This window comes from Echinops telfairi, unplaced genomic scaffold, assembly GCF_000313985.2.
Source record: "Echinops telfairi isolate 266 unplaced genomic scaffold, ASM31398v2 ScPeMD7_443;HRSCAF=831, whole genome shotgun sequence".
Lineage (NCBI taxonomy): Eukaryota > Metazoa > Chordata > Mammalia > Afrosoricida > Tenrecidae > Echinops > Echinops telfairi.
Genome location: NW_022104341.1, coordinates 13873564 through 13896794, shown reverse-complemented (window position 1 = coordinate 13896794; position 23231 = coordinate 13873564). Strand labels below are relative to the sequence as shown.

The window sequence follows — 23231 nt, the reverse complement described above, 5'->3', positions numbered from 1 at the left end:
CAGCGGTGGGAACTATGGATCCCTGGAATAAAAACGCCAATTGCTGAGGAACTTTTATACAGCAGCTACCAAATGTTAGAAACCTGCTTGAGTTCCTTAAGCCTTTGTTTTTGATAATATTATACTTTGCTGAATCTCAAGAAATTTACCAATTTCAAAATTTATCTCCATAATTTTCTGGTTTGCTGAAAAGTCACTTTCACAGATATTACTATTTATTATACATGTGTTCCATTAGAAGCATTTTGAAAAAAAGAATTTTCAATGGTAATGCATTAACATATATAATAATTTCAGATGATGGTAACCAATAGTATAAATTAAATAACTATATCTGACTTTAAAATATATTCACGAGTACTTACAGGTTCAACTACTGCCGGTTCTCCTTTTTGGCCCTTTTCTCCATATGCACCATGACCATTTATCTATTGAGCACAAATTCATTAGGTAAATAAAGCCAGTTTCAATTGAAAAAAAAAAAAAAAGGAGAGGTGGGAGAGGAGGCATGCAGTCATCAAAACATTTTAAATGAATTAAGAAAATGTATGTTTTCTTAATTAGAAAGCTATTAAATGTTTTTGCGCAAGTATTAGAAAGAATGTGTATTAATACTGATTTTTCCATTAAGATTGATTGTTCACTGATAAATAGACATAACGTACCTTTCTAGAACTCATTTCATTATTTCAAGGTATAACAATATGTCATGTTAATTTTAATAAAATGGTATAACACCAAAACTTAAATTTGTGATTCTGCATAATAAAGGCTATATTTCAATCTTATAAATGACAAGAAACATGGGTTTGAATTCTATTCAATATTTATACTTTAAAGAAAAGACCAAGGGTGAATACAGAAGATAAAACCTCTGAAAATTCTTAAGAGTCAATTTGATTAAGTTATTCGAGAAGTAATAAATATTCAAAGTTTATAAATGAATAGAGCATGCATTTTAAAACCTGAAAGCCTGTCGTGTATATGAAAATATTATAAAAACTAAGAGGTACAGTGACATAGATTCTAGCGCTGACTTACGCTTGTTTCTGTGATATCAGTCTCTGCTGGCACACCTGGGCCAAATTCTTCAATAGTGGGGCTTGTTGGTTTCTCTTCATATTCTTTATATTCATAAAAATCATATTCGCCTAAATCTCCATCTACCAGAAGATCAGAATCCCTGCCGTCTATTCTTTTGCTTTCATACAGTGTATCCTCAGAATTTTTCCTCTGGGCATCATAATCCTCTCCAGTTAGATATTCTTCAGTAAATACATCTTCAACTGGATTTGGCTAATTCGTTATGTTGTAAGGAATTGGAGAACATGAAGTTTATTGTTAGTGAAGCAAGGTAAGCACCGGCAATTACAGTTTGATTACGCGTCACGGAAGTGATTGGAACACAAAGCAAGCCAGTCACACTGTGAGAAGGCCTGGAAAGCGAGTCTCTCAGGAAAAACAGAAGGAATATATCTGTACTTTGGGATGTACAAATAAATATTGCTATCAACATGTTTTTCCCAATAAACCACAAATATTCACATGGAGTCAACATGTGTATTTGTTCCACTAAAAAGTATTAATCAATTTAATTTTGACTTTATAGTTGTAGATGGTAATAAATAAGAAGCCATAAACTTCAATCTTTGCTTAACTTTAAAATATCACAAAATATCTTCATGAAATATAACTGTTACCTAGGTTGATATATTATGACCATTACAAATGTCCATTTATTTTTGCTATAACTATGCAACAATTTAGTATTTAGGTGGATATTCTTTCATCATAGTATGTTAAAAATAAAACTTAAATTATATTCTACGGATTTAAGGTAATGCAATAGGATATATCACTATACAAGTCATTAAAAAGTAGAAACTATTCACTTAAGAGTCCCACCATTCAGACTGCTGTCATGTTGATTCTGACTTATGGCAACCCTGTATGACAGGTTAGAACTACTGCTGTGGGTTTGAGGCTGTAAATATTTATTGGAGTAGAAACCCTCATCATTCTCCTGACATCTAGGAATTACTTTTAAGTGAGTCGATTGAGTAGATGACATTAATAATACTTCATCGTAAGTATAAAAATGTAAACCTGTTATAATTCCTTATTAATATCACAGATCTAAATTATGTGTATTTGCAAACTGTTTAGACTTTTGGTTATGCTGTGACATAAATGCCATGTTTTTTGCTATTCTTTGATTTTTCACTTTTAAATATTTTCACTTTTAAATAATTTTCTTGAATGTTTAATGTACAATAATGATAATATGTGAACTCATAAGTAAGGAGAAAATACTATCTATAGAAGTTTATTATTAGAGTCAGAATACTACTATATTCATCACTTTGAATTAAAGTTAGATATATTAGAGATGTAAATAAACATATTTAAACAATATGCCCATTTTTGCAAAATTAATTTATAGTAGATAAACATTGAACTTCATCCTCATCCTAAATTGTTCATGTTCTAAATAATGTTAGATGTAAAAAAACCACTTAGCTTATTTGTCTCACTGAGACACATGTAACACATATATATTTTCTAGTAACTAAATTACTCGGGTAATCCTCACATAAATATTTGAAAAAATATAAGTAATTGTGATGTCAGATAAATTAGCTAACTAAAACTGAATTGTATTTTTTAAGGGGTTGAATATATGTTCAGTCTGACAATCATGGAGTGTTTGGCTTGAACCTTTATGTTCTACAGTATTTTCATAGGGAAAAAAAACTTTAAAGTTATATTATTTTAACCCTAAGAAGCATCATAACACTACATCCTTAATATGTTTGGAAATGTAAATAGCTGTCAAAATACACTCAAGTTGCCTTTTGCTCCCACAAATAATGAATGTCATAAACATGCATGATTATTGGTCATGTAGAATAAAGTCTTACTGTATCATCTGATGATACAATTTTCACATTAGAGGATTTCCTCCTCCGACTCAAACCACGTTGTGACTGTCCATTGTCACAACATGTTGAAAATGTGTTTACTCTCAGAAACAAGCAAGAAAAGGAAAGCAGCCAATTCAGGGTGATCAATTTAGCAATTGCATGAAGCACAGTATCATGCAAAATCTGAATTGGAATTATTTTGTAATTAACTGCTTTCAGAAATAGCAAACCAAAGAATGCTATTGTTTCTCTTACTACAACAAAACTGCTCAGGGATTTCAAATTTATCCAGAGTAAGGTATATCAAAGGGTACTACCCAAATTTAATATATCGATATAGATTACCTCATTTGTGCCGTGTGCACGTCTAGGCGCTTCTGTCTGGTAACTTCCCATGGTTCCGTAGTTGTATTCTTGGAAATCATCAATGACATTCGCCTAATAACAGATTCGAAAGGAAAACAACTCAGGAAAATGAAAAGCAAGCCCGACATACGGGAACCCGGATTTAATTGTGTTACGGAATTAGCCCGCTGCGTATCGACCGAGTTTGGTTAGGACGAGGACTGCGCATCAGAGATCTTCCAGTTTAGCCCGGAGAGATCTTGATTGTTTGGCTTTGCTACCTTTACCCCTAGCTTGGCCTTGGCTGCGGCTTGGGAACTTTTCTTCTTCCTGGAGGCAGTTTTCTCAGATTTGGGGGGTGTAAACTTTTTGGACTTTTCCTTTGACTTAGTGGCCACTGTCTTTGTCTTCTTTTTGAAATTTGATTTCTTTTTCTATAAAATGTGACGAAAGATGGAACGGACAACATAAATACAAGGAAAAGGGATGTGAAGGGCATGAATGAAAGAATGGATAAACAAAATGAGTAAAATTTCTTCAGGGCAGGTACTGTAAAAAAAGTCAGTTATGATATATAGAAGTAGGCTGAATGAAAAGCTTATGATACGTCTAAGGCACAGAGGACATGAAGAATCACAGAACATGCAACAGGCACCACATACAACGGCACCGCTTTGTTTTTACCTCTGTTTGTGCTACTGTCTCCTCAGCTACAGTAGGCATCTCTGTTACACTTTCAGCCTCTTTATATTCTGTTTCCCCATACTCATAGTCATATTCGATTATATCCTCAGGTGCATACTACATTGCAAAGGAAAAATACCAGGCAATTTTGTTAGTTGCAAGTAACATATATTAACAAAGTGGGAATTCTCTTAACTTTTACTTGGAGTAAATGTTAAGAGAAATGGTAATACAGTCATTCTCTAAAAGTTAATGTATGTATTACACGGAAATATTATACTTTCTTATACAGAGTATAATAACATATAAATAATAAAGCAAGTTTTCTAAAGGCAGAAAAGTGGCCTATTTCTAAAAGCACAAAAGGAATTGTAAGGAACTAAAATTTTGAATATTGATTATGGGCAATTATTGCTTGGATATAGTTGCTGACCATCGTTGTTAATTTTGACTCATAAAAATTACTATGCACTACTGCTCTATAAGAATTTCAATGTTAATCGGAATGGTTGCATATAATTTTCATTAAACCACACATTTTAAAGAAAAATATGGAAAGTAATTTCCCAGAGGAATTTTCCAGAACTTTTGCCTCTATGGTGAGAGGGCAAAGAAAGGGAAGATGAAAGAAGGAAATACAAAACCTCAAACGAGTCTGATCTATCAAGAAGGCTGCAATCGATGGTGGGGCGGGGGGGCGCTTATTCAAACAGCTCAGCGGTCTCTGATAGACTGTATAGACGCTATAACCACCAACATAGCACATACCTAACCCCATCCCATGGGGACATTATTTACTCTAGCCCTTGAAAAATTAGCAACACCAGAAATAAATTTTTCTAGACTGATCTGGAAGTCATTTTCAAATATAAATATAAGTATGACTTTAGTGTTCCTTATGATTGTTGAAACTCAAATTGGATGAAATGAGCTGAAAAAAGATTTGTTATTAAAATTGAGTCTGGTAAAGATTTACAACTCTTCTTAATATGATTAACTTTTCAATTGCATGATATGTGATGGGCAAAAAAAAACTTTATAAAAGAAAAATAATTGTAACTATATCCCTATAATAATAGTTTAAAGATCAATTAATATATAGCTGATTCAATAGTTTTATGGGGTTTTTCCTATTTGATAAAATGAAAAAATGCCTAAATATTATAGCTTAGACATTTTTGCTTGTATGTCTCTGCAAGAAATTAGTCCATTATTAAAAAACATCATGAAGTAAATAAAAATTAAATAATGTAATCACATATTAAATAGATATAAGTAGAGATTGACTAAGCTCTATTGAGTAATTTTTCTAAAGTTATGTTCATCAATTTTGAAGTAAGAAATATTGGATTTACATAACTATTGGCTGCTATTTTTAAGTACAATAAAAGTTTAAGTACAGACTTACTGACTAATTTTATACTTTAAATAGTTAAAATTTTACCAAAATTTTAGAACCACATGTATCTCTAATAAGAGTACTTAATATATACTGAGTACTCTAATAAGCACTCTAGTAAGTATTCTAATAAGAGTGTTTAATATGTACTTAATAATATACTGAGAACAAAACATATATAAACAAAACATTTAATCTTTTGTTGGAAAATAAAACCAAACCATCAAAATTTTAATTTTGAGTAATATTTTATTCAAATTTTATTGTATAGCCTGGAATAGAATTGTATTTTGAAGATGTTTCTGTTGAATTTTCATCTATTTACACTCTACATGTCTCACTCTATAATATATGATAATAATGCAATGCTTTGACAAGCATGTAAATAAATGAATTTTTAAAAATGGATTTGAAGTAGGTTGGAAATGTTATTCAGATGAAAATAACTGGAAATCTGTTACAGTCTGGAAAAATCACACTCAAATTTACTGCCATATTTAAGAGTCAAATTCCATAAATAAATTTCAATATATGAATCTATTATTGGAAAATGAATAAAGTACAATAGGCATGCATAATAGTTCATATTGTACTTTATGTTCTATATTCACAGGTAACACTGCATTTCTATATTCTATTAGCAAAGCACTTAGCGACCCATTATTAAAATCCATGCTTATACTATAATCAAATATAGTATATATATCAAACAAAATTAATTAGGACTACTGGCTAATTTAATCAGTGATATATACAAACAAATTTCAGGGATACATATGTTTATGTGCACAGATACATGAACACAAGTAAAACAGTATTGGTATATGATCATAGAAACTTTTATTAAATAAAATAACAAAATATGATGCTATTGTTTCTCTGCATATCCTTTACCTAGAGCTATACTCTTTTTCTGAAAAATTCCTCAGTGCAATTTCTGGACTTTGTATCATCAATTGAGATTTCAATATTCTTATTACATCTTGCTAATAAACCACTTTAATTGTCCTCTGCCAAGAAATTTGATCAAGATTACCCACTTTGTATACTAAAAAAATTCAACACAATTTCATGAGCTAACCTATCTGCCTTGAATTTAATTGCACTAGCAGATCCCTTTGAAGTCTTTGTTTTGATTGGAGCTTGCTCTCTGGATTGTATTATTGAATCCAAAACCTGTTTCTGGTTATGATTCACTTCGTAAAATTGTGAGTTTTGACTTGCTTAAAGAACTGATTGTTTAGTGTCCTTGCATTGTGTGGGTACCCTAACAATACTAAGGCAAGCCTGTGAAGGAGGTTCAAAGAGTTTATGGGAAAATGGAATTCAAGGGTAATGAAATTTCCCATGAGATGTTTGAAGACCCTTCTGATTAGTTAGAGAATTTTCTGTAGTCACCACTGAGCACAGAGACGTGTTTAAAAGTCTTGTGTTTGGGACAAACCCTAGCATGCATGACTTATAACCCTAGTAGCACTACTTTTCAACTTCCTCTTGTGTGTGTGTGTGTGTGTGTGTGTGTGTGTGTGTGTGTGTTTTGGAGAGTGAGGAGGACTACAAAAATTTTGACATTTTTCTTCTAATTTTTTGAATACCCCGAAACACACACACACACACAAACACTAGAATGTAGCTATCTCATTATTGAAATAGCATTGTTATTTGAAGATAGAGGGAAAACTGAGATCTTGTTGTTCTTTTAAAAAAAACTGTTGCTGTGGCACAATCAACATCGAAACTAGTGAGAACTTATTATATTATATCATTATTATTATCTTACTGAATTACCCAAGCATAGTTTAATGTGGGACCTATTATGATAGTGTACTGTTTTACCCATTCAATGCTTCTAGTGAAAGCAAGTTTGACATCTCAACAGCATACTTTCTGTGAACATTAAAAAGGCAAGTGATTTCTAATCGAATTTCAAATTAGAGATGAGTTATTTTCCTTTAGCATAATTCAGCTTGTCTCTAAAATATGGAAATAAAACTTCTCAAAAAGATATATGAAGAATGTATGCTTTAATTTCTCTAAAATTCAGAGCCATATTGATTACTGGACAGAATGAATTTTATCTTTATAAAAACAATATAATATTCATCTATATGTACAACAAAATGATATACATTTTAATATTAAGATACTACATAACCTCTCAAGTCGAGAAGCATTAAACTTGATGAGCATTTGATCTATCTTCTTGGAACTCATAGAAAGTCATTTAAAATTAATGAAGGACTTGAGACGTATGAAAGAAGTAAAGCCAAATACTGTATCTGGGTAATTTCCCTTATTTCCCTTCCTGTGGCTTCATGATACTTAGCTCTGTTTTTAAAAGCATTAATATTCTTCATGGAAATGATCAGTGCAACAGAATTTCTTATTGTATCTGAAAAAATGATATTATAAATGTCTTAAATAATAGATTACGAATTGAATTCATATGCAAAAATAATAACAAAAAGTTATAAGATCTTATCCCAACCTAGATAGAAAAGTCAAAGGGTGAAACTCCATAGCCTATTTAGAAAAGAAGAAAATTGTTATCTGCTTTCAAACGTAAAACAGAAAAAAAATAAAACATTTTCATCCAGTCAATTTTGATTCAAATGGCCCTATTGCAAAGAGTAGAACTGCCCCAAAAGGGTTCACAAGCTGTAAAACTTTACAGATCTAGCCTGCCACATCTGCCCCATGCCAGACCCGTCTCCCACAGATCAGCTGGTGCATTGAAACCACCCACCTTTCGTTTTGCAGACAGTTCTAATATTTGTAAGCTTTGATGCCTAAACACGCGAATGCACTCCACCTTAAGAATAAAAATCTAAAGGCACAGCTTTGTTTCAAGCAAAGCCTAAATCTCTTCCAGCCCTGCTTCATTTTAATTTCAATAAAATCTAACATCAAAGGCATTCACATAGAATTCTGGATAAAGGCTACATGCTACTATATTTCTGTTATTATTTTTTTAATAATTAAGTCTGACAAATTTGCTCATACTATGTTAACATAGACATACCCATTTTTCTTTGAAGGAGAATAGAATCAAATTTCATTATGGTGAAATCTGAACATTTGGACTTCAAATGAAATATACTTAATCAAAGTATAACCATTTAGCTGGTGCAATCAGTTCACGTGGCTTTTCATTTCATCTCGCTTTTACCACAATTGGTACAAGAAAATAAGATTATATATTAATATAGCATAACCCTAAGGAAAGTAGAAAAAAAGTAACTCCAAATATTTGACACAACCTGAAAACTTTAAAATGGCCCGAACGTCATTTTTAATCTTCATGAGTTGTCAAAAAGACTAGAGAAATGCAGTGTATTGTAAGATATGTAGATTTAGCTTGAATAAGTTGTAATTATTGAAAATCTCAGGGTGCAAATATAGCTTTAGTAAATTATCTTTTTTTTTTTTTTCACTATTTGACTCCACTCCACCCAAAATAGTTGCCCTGATGGCACACTGCTTCAGTGTTCAAGTGCTAACGGAAAGGTCAGAAGTGTGAATCTGCCAGTCACCCTGCAAAAGCATGAGGTGGCACCTGCTTTCAAAAAGATTACAGCCTAGGAGTCTTCCAGGCAGTTCTCTGCCCTGCAGGGCTGCGATGGTTAGTAAACATTTGATGACAATGAGTTTATGCACACCGCTTATTAGTGAGTTACTGCCATGATTAAATAACTTCAAGTTAAAATCTATTTTAATGGAGGAAAGGAACAACAAAAACCCTTAACTAATTTATTTTTGAAATATTAGGCTACTATGAGGTTAAACGCACAGTTTAATTAAAAGTGAGTAAGTAGTTACATATATTTTCTGAAAGCAAGGCTAGTTCATAGCATTGCCAAGAGAAAGCCTGTCCTGACATTGTGCTCCCACCTCATCTATCTGTGGTTCCTGAGCCTGGGCAGCCTTGGGTGAGGAAGAGTCGCAGTCGGGGCTGTAATGCTCACAGTAGTCATATGCTGCTTTGGGGTCACCTGTGATCAACAATTGCTGGATGTCCCCCTGCAAAAAAACAAACATGGATGTAGTCAGCATTCCCAATACACAGGTTCACGGAGCAAACTTTATCCCAAACCATGTGTAGTTTATTTTAAAAACCTAAAGATAAATATATATTTTATATATATATAAATATAAATTATAGTTCAATGTTTAAGAATAGTCTTAACAGATTAAGATAAAAGATAAAACACATACATATTTTAAAAACTACCTGATAATCTGTTATTTCCTTATCATTTGTGGTTCATGAAATCTATACTTTGTGTGCATATTTGATAAAACTTGATTCTTTTCACTAATAGCTTATGGTATCTGACATAAGGTAAACAAAATATAAGAAATGAAGAGAGCAAATATTACTTTTGAAGTGCAAATATATAATGAAAATGATGTTATTCAATATTAAATAGACACAAATTGATCTCAGTCATTATTGTTATCCTAAAATCTGAAAATAAAATATATAGATTGATTTTATTAGTGGAAAAAAATAAAAATATATATATCAAGTAAGGTTTGTGGATTTTTTATTAAGAAAACATGACCCAACTAATCATAGACCAAAATGCACTTATTTAGAAATCCTTATTATTTTAACACAAAGATAAAATATAAATATTTAATATAGAATTATCTTAAGTGTTTTCCTTCCAACAGCATCTGGAAGTTGAGTAAACAAAAGAAATTGTAAAATATGACTGTTTCTCCTGAAAAAGATGACATGTTAACATAAAACTAGTTTGCTATGAATCTAGTTAACTCTGAATTACAACTAAGCATGCGTAATATTTCACTGATCACGTTGAATAATCAGGCTCCCCTACATTTAGGAAAATAAATCTGATGAACAGATGTGCAACATTGCTCTGTACATGCTTGAGCCTTCATGAGAACACAGGTTTGAATTACAAATTCAGCATGATGAAAGTATCTATAAGTAACTATAACATAATGTATAAAGTTTTATTGAAAAATGTACTATACATAAAGCATTGAACATAGAACTATGGAAGTAACAAGTTAAATGTGATGGGATCCCTTCCCCCAGGAGAGTAAAATTACAACTTAGTGGTTATGAATATTTAAGATTTAATAAATGTTAACATATGCAACTTAAGAACATATACAACACAGTGCTTTGAGAAGTGTCAATAATAAATATAAATGATTTAAGTTTAGCAGCAATCCTTTAGTATATACTTGTGAGATAGGCACAAGTATATAATACTTGTTTTCTTCTTTGGTTTCTTCTTTCTAAAAGCCAATTTTCATCCTCATCCTGAGAATTAGCATTATGTTTAACGATCACAAACCTACATTTCTATCTCATCTTTAACTGTGAAAAACAATTGCATATAATTTACAGATCATAAAATTCACTCCTTCGAAGAATAGAATTGGCTTTTATTATTTTCACAAGGTTGCCTAACTATCTACCACCACAACTTAATTTCAGAAAATTTCGTCACAACAAAAATAAACCTCCTAACTATTGGCAGTAATTTTCCATGTCTCCCTTGCACATCCTCATGTACCACTGGTACCACGAGTTTAGCTTCTATGGGTTTTGAACATTTGAATCTCTGGAACCAACGAGTGTGTCACCTTTTGTGATTTGTGTCTTTCAGTTGTTAGATCCTGTCAAGTTGGTGCCCAATTCATAGCAAGCACATGCACAGTGGAAAGAAAAGCCATTTTACCCTGCCCCATACCATTGTGTGGTTGTGTATCTGACTGAGTCTATCAGGTGTCCAGAAACTGCTTTTTGGCAGAGGATAATCAAGTCAGTCTCTTGATTCCATCTTAATCTGACAGCCACTGAGATTCGCTCAGCAGCAAATTGTTGTTGTTGTTAGGTGCGTGCAATTGGTTCTCCCTCATAAGGAACGCAGGTACAAATGCAGCAAGCATCTTGTGGTCCCGCAGGTCCTCCCGACTTAAGCTGTGTTGCCCATTGTGCGGCCCATTGTGCGGCCGCTGCGTTCACTCCTGTCATCGAGGAGCCTTCACTCTTCTGCTGATACTCTGACTTACCAGCGCGATGTCCTGCTCCAGGGCGGGCCCCTCCAGACAATGTGGACTACCACGTTACACAAAGTCTTTCCATTCTTGCTTCTATGGAGCATTCTAGTTGGACATTCAAGAGAAACTGATTTTTCCCCTGGAAGTCCAACGTATTCAGTAGTCCTCACTAATACAATAATTCAACGGCACTAATTCTTCCCTGGTCTTCTAATTCTCTCTGCACATTCTCTCCGGAAATTCTGCTCTTTTCATTTTGCTCTTGTCTTCTTCATGACATCCTACTTTCTTTAGTTATATGCTCTATATATCATCCCCATACCTCAGCCATTCAGCCTTCAGTCATTAGTGTTCAATGCGTCAAATCTATTCTTGAGATGGTCTATAAATAAAGGTGGGGTATACTCAAGTTTATATTTCGGCACTTTTGGATTTGTTTTTATCTTCTTCAGCTTCCGCTTGAATTTACCTATGAGAAAATTATTGTCTATTGTAGTAGCTGGCCTCTGATCTTGTTCTGAAAACTCACCTTAAGTTTGCCCATCATCTCTTTCCATTGACGTTGAAAACATTCAACATCATAGCAAACTGCAAACCGCCATTGACAGGACAGGTGGAGGACGTGAAAGGGTGTAATGATTGGGAACCAAACTTCTATAGTTTTCATCAATGTTTTAACATATATCAAGATGTCTTGATGAAGAAGCATTTTAGAGACATAGCAGTTTGTTGAGTTAGCCATGGGTTCTGGTGATTTGGTTGTTTACACTTATTACCTACTGTATTGTGTCTCATATCTTATCATTTCTGTTCATTTATTGCTTCATTATTGTTTTCTTTTATGTTAAACTTTTTAAAATGTACATTTTTTTCCAGTTTCTTTTTCTCTATTTTTATTTTTTTTAGGAGTTGGTCAACTTTTCTCAGATCAGCACTTCAATATTATATTCTCAGATCAAGTTTCAGTATTATACAAAATTCAATGTTAAGCAAAAATTTGTTCCTGTATACTTCTATTTCCTATTCTCTCCTTTAATATTATTATTCAAAGTTCTTAAGATTTCCTAATAATTTTGTTTTTGTTTATCTGGAAAAATCTTTGTTTCCCCCTCCATTCTACTGGTTAGCTTTGTTTGGTATAGAAATTTTGGTTGACAGTTTTTTTGAGGGAGGGTTGGGGGGGGGGATTTTATACTATGTCTTCCCTCAATATTTTGGTCTCTGTGGTATCTGATGACAAATAAACTCTTCATCTTAAATGAAATCAATAAAATATTATGAGTCACTCATCTCTTGTTGCTTTAATCCTCCTTTCTTTGCCGTCGTTTTTAAAATTTTTGATTTAGGATTTCCGTAGGTCAGTGACTTATTTAATGCATCTCTTCTAGAGAAAGTCTCTGAAACTCCCAACAATGACCTGTCCCTGCATCAATCAAAATGTGAAGCTATTCATATGTAAATAGTATTCACATGTAAATGTTAACAGGATTCATTGGATTACCATCATGCGAAATATAACATGAGGCCTCTGAGAAGTGGAGTAGGTATGAATATCACTGCCAAGAAGAGCCAGGGGTGGAGCAAGTCCTCTGGACCCTGAGATCCAGAAGACAGCTGACACTAGAAGAACAGCAGCAGAGCCAGGAACCTGAGAATGAAACAGTGTTGAACTTCCCAGCCCACATAGCAATTAAAGTTAGTGCTCTTGGGCAGGGGGCTGGCTTGGGAGTATCAGCCTCAGGGCAGTTAATAGGAAGATTTGGATTACATATCCATAGATTAGGAGCTGACTGCCTTTGGATAAGGTTTACAGCTGTGTAGTATGCCCTTTGGGTATTTATTAATTGCCCTGGGGGAGCTTTGTAACATGTCTAGATTAAATTTTTGTATGTATTTATCATCTGCATTGTAGCCTGTTAACTTTCTTAAAAGAATCTTTCAATATTATGACCCAAGGCTTGCTTTTCTTCAGTCCTTTCCATTCATGATAGGCTGAGCAGTTATCAGAAAGATATCATTATAAAGTCTATTATGGCAGACATAGGCCAAAATGCAATATCTTACCATTTGATATCCCCTTTGACCCATTTTAAAATTGCTTCAGTTGAAAAAAAAGTGGAGGGAAATACATGTGGATTAAGCCCATAGTGAATTCCCTCTGACTATGGGCCAGAGATGTGAATAGCCTTGCTATCATGCCTTGGAAAGTGGATTGTTATAGACACAATTAGGTTAAAATTTAGCACCTTATCATTCATTTAAATTTGTTCTAGTTTTTAATATTTTCTGCTTTCTTTTCAATTGAGGTTTTTATGCTTTACTTTGTTACTGTTGAGAGTTTTTAAGACAGGTAAATCTATCAAGACAGTAACTGGTTCCTTGGTGATATGGAGTTGGGGGGGAAATGGGGAGCTAATAATGACGAGTATAAGAATGAAGAAAGTGCACTAAAACTGATTGTGAAAATGGTTGTACAACTCTTCTTTTTTTAACTCCCTGTACAACTCTTCTTGATGTGATGAACTAATGAATTGTATGATATGTGAATTATATTCTAATGAAACTGTTAAACAAAGAAATAAAGAATACCAATAAAGATAATGACAAGTAAATATAAAAAATTAATTGACCACATATGAAAAAAAAAAGATAGGCTGAGCATGTTCTTCTTTTGCTTTTCGTTTCATTCAAACATTTCACTTTGCCTTCTCCAGCTGTCCTTTGAAATACTCTGTTCAGCTCTTTGACCCCCTTGCTTCTTCCATTTGCCTTAGTCACTCTCTGATTAAAAACAAGTTTCAGTGTCTCTTCTGACATGTCTTCATATTTGTCTTTTTAATGACCTTTTATTTCCTTTGTGCTATATTTGAGGTCATCCTACAGCTCTTTGGGTGTACTGTAATTAGGGTTTAGTGCACCAAATAGTTTCTTGCTGCACAAGACTTCTTTAAAGTATTAAAAAACAAGGAGGTTATTTCGAGGACTAATGTGCGCCAAAACTAGCGAGGATTTTTTCAGTCACCTCATATCCATGTGAAAATTGTACGTTGGATAAGGAAGACTGCAGAAGAATCAATGCCCTTGAATTATGGTGCTGGAAACGAATACTGAGAGAACCATGGATGACCAAAAGAACGAACTAATCTGTCTCGGAAGAAGTCCAGCCAGACTGTTCCCTAGAAGCAAGGATGGCAAGACTTAGTTTCACATACTATGGACACATTGTTAGCAGAGACCAGTTGCTGGAGGACATCATGCTTGGTAAAGTGCAGGGCCATTGAGAAAAAAAATGCATGGATTGACACAGTGGCTGTAACAATGAGCTCAATCATAAGAACTGGGCAGTGTTTGATTCGGTTAAACATAGGATCTCCATGAGTCAGACCTGACTGGTGGACACCTAAGGACAGCAACCATGTCTGTGACACCCCCTTTCATCATGAGCATTGTCTATGAGCTCTGTGTGGTCTTTACAAGGAATAGCGGAATCTAAATAAAAATAGAGAATGCTGTTTAGGTAAGAGAATACAGTGTATCTGTGAATCACTTGGAGTTTATTCTATTTGGGGTGTTTGATCTAATTTACAAATTTATGTGCATCATCAAATTGGAAAACTTTCTGGCAACTGTTTCCTGGAATATTCTTTCAGGCTGTTATTCTCCTCTCCTGCCAATACTTTGATTATATGTGATAGTAAACTTGCTCGTTTCTCACATGTCCCTAAAGCTCTGTCAAGTTTTCCTCATTAGCATCTCCTTATTTCATTCACACCAGAATTTCCTTTTGTTCTCCCTTCCTCATTTATCTCTTTATTGATGTCCCCTACTTGGTGCGAAACCATACTTTCCTCTACTTCCTTAGTCACTCTTGCCTTTAGTTTTCTGAACATATTCACAATTACTGATTTCAAGGAGCTATTAAATTTATTATCAGGATTTATAAAGGAAATCTCCTAAACACTGCCCCGGAACCTGACCACACACGTTTTCTTTGCCTGTCTCATACTTTTTTTATTATTGTTGACTATTCTAACTATTATCGATTATTCTAAGTAGGATGATATGGCAACTCTGCAAATCAGGTTTCTTACCTAGTGTTTGTTCACAGTTCTATTTGTTGTTGCTGCTGGTCTTGTTTAGTGACTTTCTGAATTAATTCTTTAAGGGTGTATACTTTATTGCCTTTGTCTACTGAGATCTGTGCTTAGGTAATATTGTGGTCAACAAATGATTGGACAAGATTTCCAAATATTTTGTACTGAGGAGCTATGCGTGTGTTAGAGCACGACCTCAACACCCCAACTGTTTACAATTAGGCATGAGTCTTAATTTCTTGATGTGCAGCATCCAGAAGTTAATCATATTTGAGAGATTAGACCCTTCTTGGGCCTTGCCTGAATATGACCAGAGGTCATCTACCGTCCTAGGAATATGCTGCAGTTTTTCAGCATTTTCAGTGAATCTCTAATTCCCAAACTTTTAAAATATTATTGTTTTATAATCTTAGATCACCTCCCCCAGCCCTACTTTGCTCATACTCTCACTTTTAAATTAACATCAGCAGCTAAATGCAAAGACCTTAATCTAGAATAAATAATTATCACCAGATACATGTCACGGACATTAAATATTACAATCTTCAGTCATTGTTTTAACCTATCTTGTTCAGTTCAAACTTCTCTACTGCTCACTCAGACTCATTACAGTTCTCCAAGTTTATTAGGCATTTCATGCAAGCATTATTCCATCCATTCAAAACTGGCTTAAAGCACAGAGGTAAGGTGGTGTTATGTCCAAGAAACACCAAAAGAAAATCGACACCTGCTCTATTTTACAGAAAATATCACTGATCAAGTCATTGCTTTTAATGGTCATAATCTCTATACTATTTTCAAACTGAAAATATATTTCATTAGGCCATACAAATTATTTTTTCTGATATTTTCTGTGTTTTCTTTAATAAACAGAAATATCTACTATTCATCTAGACCTACAAATTAATATAAGCTCTAACAATGTATTGGCAGTACTTCTCATACCATCTAATCCAGTAGTTCTCAAACTTCCTAATGCCATGATCCTTTAATACAGTTCCTCATGTTGCGGTGACCACCCTAACCATAAATTTATTTTCATTGCTACTTCATAACTGTAATTTTGCTACTGTTATGAATCGGGTGACCCCTATGAAAGGGTTGTTCGACCCCCAAAGGGGTCACAACCCACAGAATGAGAACCGCTGATAATCAATTTATGATACTAAGTAGCTACATCTGAATTGTTAGAAATGATCAATCTTGAGGGGGCGTGGAGAGCGAGGGGAAAAAATGAGGAGCTGATACCAAGAGCTCAAGAAGACAGCAAATGTTTTGAGAATGATGGGGGCAATAAATGTACAAATGTGCTTAAAAAAAAGAAATGATCAATCTCAAATAGCAAAGGGATTTTAGACTAAGAACACTCATTTCTACAGTTTTAAAAATAAAGTTTTAATTTGGAAAAGTGTTCAATTTACAACCATGACGATGATTTTTCCCAAAATTTCCATTAACTTTATGGAATCATGCAAGTCATTTCACTTAATTCATCATCTTTAAAATGAATACAATGAGGGATCATTTCTAAGGGCCTTTCTATGACTAAGAATCCTGGAATTAAATGCTAACTCTTATGGAACATATAATGAATGAAGTAAAGATGTTGCTAAAATGCCAGACAAGTTTTCTATCATATGCAAATGGTATTTTTAAAAGCACACTTTGAGACAACAAAAAGAAGTTCTTTAAGTACTTGCTGTTTTATTTAAGAGACTTGGCAGCATTAAATGAATTCCTGCTAAGATTTCCACTCTAAATCTTTACTTCAGGTGTTTAATATAAACTATAAAATATAATATTGGCAAGAAACGGAAAAATTTAGGGGAAAGCCCTAAGTACTATTTTCCCAGAAGCACAGTATAGTGTTTTGCATTAATCATATAACATAGGTTGCGAGACAGTCTGTAGAAAAACGAAGCATTGTGACAGCTCAACTGAATTGTAAACACTCAGGTTCAATAGCATCATGTAAATCTCCGTAGCTGGAAAAGGCTGAAGTCACCAAGTGAAGCTGGCATTTGTAGCACACAAAGCAGGAAAAAGGCATTCCCCCCTCCTCATATCTGCAAAGGAGTCCTGGTGATGGAGTAGGCTATGCCTTGAGTGTCTAATTACAAGATCATAAGTTCAATGGTTGGCCTTAGTTCCCAGCCTGAGATGTACAGAATAGCATCTACCGCTACAGACTGAACATCCCACATCAAGCTCTGATTAGTTGTCCTATTCTACATCATCTAATCAAATCATTTGATCTATGCATGAATACCGTGCTTGCCATGGAGTGAGAACCACAGGAAAGGCAGGAGACATTCATATAAAACCAAAGGATGGGATCAATTCTCACCTATCAGTTAAAAACAACAGTTTAAGAATGATGTTGAAGTGGTATCCGCTTCCTCAGGAGGTCGGGTGGTTGAAGGAGAATCACACTTGGTACCAATGCAAGGTTAGAGGAGAGGTAAGACATGGTTCTACCTTACAATTTTCTTTACCAATCCTGACACCAACCATCCATCTCATGCCACTAACTCTCTGCTAGGTTCATTAATACATACAGAACTCCCAGATAATTCTTACAACAATGGTCCTTATTAAAGAAGTTAACAAGGTATAGTTCAGCGTCAGAAATGCAAAGGATACAGTTCTTTGAACAGAAAAGCTTCTTCTCAGTAATACCCAAAGGGAATCTCTCTAGGTTCCTTTCAGCCCCATGACTCCTGGCCTATGTCTGGCTCAGGCAAATGTGATGAAGATATTTTAGCTCTCAGCCCTGTGGTCCACTGGCTTCAGCCTTGGTTTGGCAAGTGCCGTTTTAACAAATAGACATTCACTCTGCCAGTAATCCTCAGCCTGAAAGCATTTAGTTCTAATTCTGTGAGTCAGCAAATTTAGCTTCCCCCAATTAAGTGCTGGGAGACAACCCATGCTTTCAGAAAGTCACCGTCCCAGAAGCATTCAGCTTTCTCACACTGTGGGCTGGGAAGTTCACCACTCTCTTTGGTTCAGCTGCCTCAGCTGCCTCTGCCTCTTCCCTGTGGTCTCTCACCATCTCTAGTGTCACAGCTCAGTTTCCTGCATCAAGACAGTACATTTCAGGAATTTTGTGATCCAAAGGATGTGCTCCCCTCCTGGGTCGGTCTTCTTTCTTGGTAGTCTTGAGATCCCACTTCTGCTCCTGAAACGCGCTCATTTTAAACCGAGCAGAATGACAAAGCTGACCAATCCCCTCTAAGAGGCAACACAGAACATGGGTCTATGTAACTTATTTAGATTATTAACAAGCTATCCAATTCTCTCGGTGGGTCACAAACCCCTCACATTTTCATGGACTTTTCTAGCCATTTCATAGGAATGTAAAAAGACTACAGTTAACTAGCTGTATCAAGTAATCCACTACATCAGAAAAGTTTTCTCATCAGTGTCAACCTAGCAACATGAAACAATACAGCCTTGTAGAGTTTCAGTTCCATTCTGAATATTGGGAGATCGAAACTTCTGAATTTTTAAATTAGAATGTTCCTTACATTCTAAGCATGGAATTAGCAAACTTTTGAAAGAAAATGGAAGAGCTGATCCAGTACTTGACAACATTTTAAAAATTATTCAGGAATCGTAAGTACATTTTTGCAAGCAAATGAAATCACTTTTATTGAATAATACCCTTCTAGTTTTTAAATTTTAGTTCCCAGCTGCATGGAGCTCATGAGCTGCAGTTTGCAGAGCCCGTTCCAAGAGAACGAGTCGCTTGTGAACCATCTTCTGACCAGCTAGCTTAGTTCTCTGTTTTCACGTTGCTGATTGGCCCGCTTATGAGGATTTTCTTTACTTTTTGTTGTAGTGTAATCCAAGCAGTAGTCAGGAAGTCCAGTGACGTATTGCGGTGGGCAAATCTGCTGTAAAAGATCTCTTTAAAATGTTAAAAGGCAAAGAGGTCACTTTGAGGCTATGGTGCTTGGCCCCAAACACAGTGTTCTGAACCAGCTCATCTGCATGAGAAAGCTGGACACTGAATGAGGAGGCCTGAACAAGAATTGATGTCTTTTAATGATGGTGTTGGCAAAGGATATTCGGATACTCGTAGACAGTGGATGGCCAAAAGAATGAGCAAGTCTGTGTTGGAGGAAGTACAGCCCGAATGGGTCCCCAGAAGCAAGGGTTACCGTCCATTGTCTCAGGAACTCTGAGGATATTATCCAGAAGGATTAGTCCTTGGAGAAGAACATGGTGATTGGGAAAGTAGAAGGTCAGCAAAAAGGGCACTTTCCTCAATGAAATGGATTGACACTGCAACTAAAACATTGCAAAGGTTGTGAAAATGGTTGTAAAAGAATGGCAGAGTCTGAAGTCCTTGGAAAGGGTAACAAACTCCACAACAGCCAAAGTCAAATCCTATGGGGCAAAGGTCAGACATGCCTCCACCTACAAAGCTTCTCAGCAATTCTAGCATCAATTATTCTTCTCCAGACCCTGACTATACATAGTGTCCATCTCTCTACCTCTCAAAGTGTGTCATGGGAGCCAAATTCAATTAGAAAGATAAAAAATAAATAAATGCTCTCTTTTATCTGTCAGCCCTTCATTCTTTCACTATAGCAACAGCCACCACTTGTCTGTCCATGTGCCACATGCTGTGGCTGGTGTGTTGCTGAGATGCTGGATGCTATGTCGCTGGTACTTCAAACACCAGCAGGATCACTTGCCCAAAGAGAACAGGTCTCAGCCGAGCTTCCAGACTAAAAACAGATGATGGAGAAAGACTCAGCTCCCCACTTCAGAGGAAGAAGCAACTGATAACTGTAGGCATAGCTGGGAAGCATTGTCAAATGCTGAAAGCCTAAACAAAGGATGTAGAATATTGACCCAGATATTGCCTAAGAATGGTCCCCTTGGGTCCAAGTGCACTCCAAATGTAAATGAAAAGGAGCTGATTTCTGAGAGATGAGTCAACCATGGCAATATGAGTCGGGTAAAGCTGGTGGGAATGGAGCTTTAGGGATCATTATTTGCTGATAGAGCATGACTCGAGTTGAAGAGAAACAACTTTAATAATGTTCTGATAATGAGAACTTGGAGTGTGCAAAGTATGAAGTTAAGAAAGTTGGACGTGGTTAAAAATTAAATGGAAGGCATGAATATCAACATCCTAGGCATCAGTGACCTTAAATGGAAAGGTAAAGTACATTTACAATCAGAAAATTACAAGATTTACTAGGCTAGGCATACCAAAATCAAGAGGAATGGCTTGACATTCATTATTAGAAAGGATCATGATGTACATTATGAAGTACAGTGCTGTTTGTGATAGGATTATGTCTATCAGCCTTCAAGGAAATCCAAACAATATAATGATTAGTCAAATTTATGAACGACCACAACAGCTAATGATGAAGAAATTGAAAAATTCTACGAACTATGTCCATTGGAAATTGACCAAATATGCAATCAATGTGCATTGATAGTTATTGGTGATTGGAAAGCAAATGTTGGAAACAAAGAGGAAGGGACTAGTTGAGAATATGGATCTGGTGAGAGAAAAGAAGCTGGAGATCACACGCTAGAACATTGCAAACCAACGATTCGTTCATAGCAAATGCCCTTTTCAGCAACTCAGAAGTCAACTATACAAATGGACTTCCCCAGAAGAAATCATCAGGAATCAAATTCACTACAGCTGTGGGAAGACAATGGAGAAGCTCAATGTCAGCGGATAAAACAAGACCAGGGGCCGACTGTGGAATAGACCCTCAATTGCATATATATAAGTTCAGGATAAAGCTGAAGAAAATGAAAACAGGTCCAGGAGAGCCAAAATATGACCTTGATTCTAGCCCACATGAATATCAAGAATATCTAAAAAAAAACAAAAAACGATTTAATACACTGAACACTAATGACATAAGACCCAGTGAGCTATGGGAAGACATCATGACTATGATTCACAAAGAAAGAAGAAGGCCGCTAAAAGGAAATATTGGAAAAGAAAGAAAGAAAAGATCAAAGTGGATGTCAGAAGAGACTCTGAAACTTCCTCTTAATTGTAGTATTGCTACAATTGGAAAAAAAATGGAAATGGAAAAAGTATGAAGAAAAGAAGCTGCATAGGAAATTTCAAACAGCAGCTCAAAAAGCCAAAGCCAAATATTGCTACAAAATGTGCAAGCACCTAAAATTAGAAAGCAAAAATGGAATAACATATTCAGCATATCTAATACTGAAAGAGCGCAGGAAAAAAAAATTCAAGCCTCAAGTTGAAATCTCCAAAGATTCTATGGGCAAAATATTGAATGAGACAGGAATATCAAAGGAAGATGGAAAGAATACAGAGTCACTGTACCTAAAAGAACTAGTCAACATTCCACCATTTCCAGGAGTTAACATATGGGTAAGAACCGATGGTGCTGAAGGAAGATGTTCAACCTGCATTGAATTAGCATTAACCAAAAACAAGGCTCCAGGAATGGTTGGAATACCAATAAAAATGTTCCAGCAAGCTGAAAAAGTACTGGAGACACTCACTCTTCTATGCCAGGAAATTTGGAAGATGGCTACTTGGCGAACTGACTGGAAAAGATTCATATATGTGCCCAATCCAAAGATATATGAGCCAACAGAATGCTCAAACTTTAGAAGGAGATCATTGCGAGTACACACAAGTAAAGTTGTGAGTTTAAGAACAGATGGATCTTGGCACAATGCAGAGAACACCAGAAAGATGTTTACTAGTGATTCATTAACCATGGAAAGGCATACGACTATGTGGATTGTACTAATGGTGGATAACCTTGAGAAGAAAGGGAATTCCAGGACACTTCCTCACTGTGTTCATGAGGAACTTTTACATCGATCAAGAAGCAGCTGTGGTAACAGAATAAGGGAATGTTGCATTGTTTATATTCAGGAAAAGTGTGCATATGGATTGCATCCTCTCACCATACTTGTTCAATCTGTATGCTGAGCAAACCTCAGAGAAGCTAGATTATATGACAAAGAATGTGGCAACAGGATTTTAGGAAGGCTTATTAACTACCTTCAAGATGCAAATGACACAACCTTTTTCACTGAAAGTGATGAGGACTTGAAGCACTTGCTGATGATCAAGATTGTAATCTTTGGTATGGATTAAAACTCAATATGAGAAAGAACAAAATCCTCAAACTGGACCAATAGGTAATACGATGATAAAAGGAGAAAAAGTTGAAGTTGTCAAGGATTTTGGCTTGCTAGCATCCACAGCAAATACTCATGGAAGTAACAGTCAGGAGATCAATTAATGTATTGCATTAAGGAAATCTACTGCACAGACCTCTTTAGAGTACTGAAAAACAAGGATGTTGCTGTGAGGACTAAGATGTGCCTGACCGAAGTCAGGGTATTCTCCATTGCTTCATATGCATTTGACAGTTGGATGTCGAATAAGGAAGGCCATAGACAAATTGATGCATTTAAATTGTGGCGCTGGTGAAGCATAATGAGAGTACCATGGACTCCTAAAAGGGCAAACCGATCTGTACTGGAAGAAGGAAGGCCAGATTACCCCGTGGTGGCAAGGATGAGAAAACTTCATCTAACATACATTGGGCATGTTGCCAGCAGACGCCAGGCCCGAGAGAAGGACATCATGTTTGGTAAAGTGGAAGGATAGCAAAAAAGAAGAGAAGCCTCCAGGAGATGGATTGACAAAGTGGCTGCATCAATGGGCTTAGGCATTGGAACTACTGTGAAGATGGCACAGGACACGAA

At 35.4% G+C, this 23231-nt stretch overlaps 1 protein-coding gene across 1 annotated transcript in view; it reads right to left on the bottom strand.

Moving 5' to 3' along the window:
• The window catches only part of COL11A1 (collagen type XI alpha 1 chain), a 227649-nt gene that overhangs the window by 159390 nt on the left and 45028 nt on the right, over nucleotides 1-23231 (bottom strand). Inside the window, exons 5-9 of the mRNA XM_004699558.2 lie at nucleotides 9244-9372; nucleotides 3954-4070; nucleotides 3270-3362; nucleotides 1042-1296; nucleotides 366-428 (exon numbers count right to left, since the gene is read on the bottom strand). Of these exons, the coding sequence (XP_004699615.1) occupies nucleotides 366-428; nucleotides 1042-1296; nucleotides 3270-3362; nucleotides 3954-4070; nucleotides 9244-9372 (657 nt within the window). The remainder of the gene's footprint in view (nucleotides 1-365; nucleotides 429-1041; nucleotides 1297-3269; nucleotides 3363-3953; nucleotides 4071-9243; nucleotides 9373-23231) is intronic.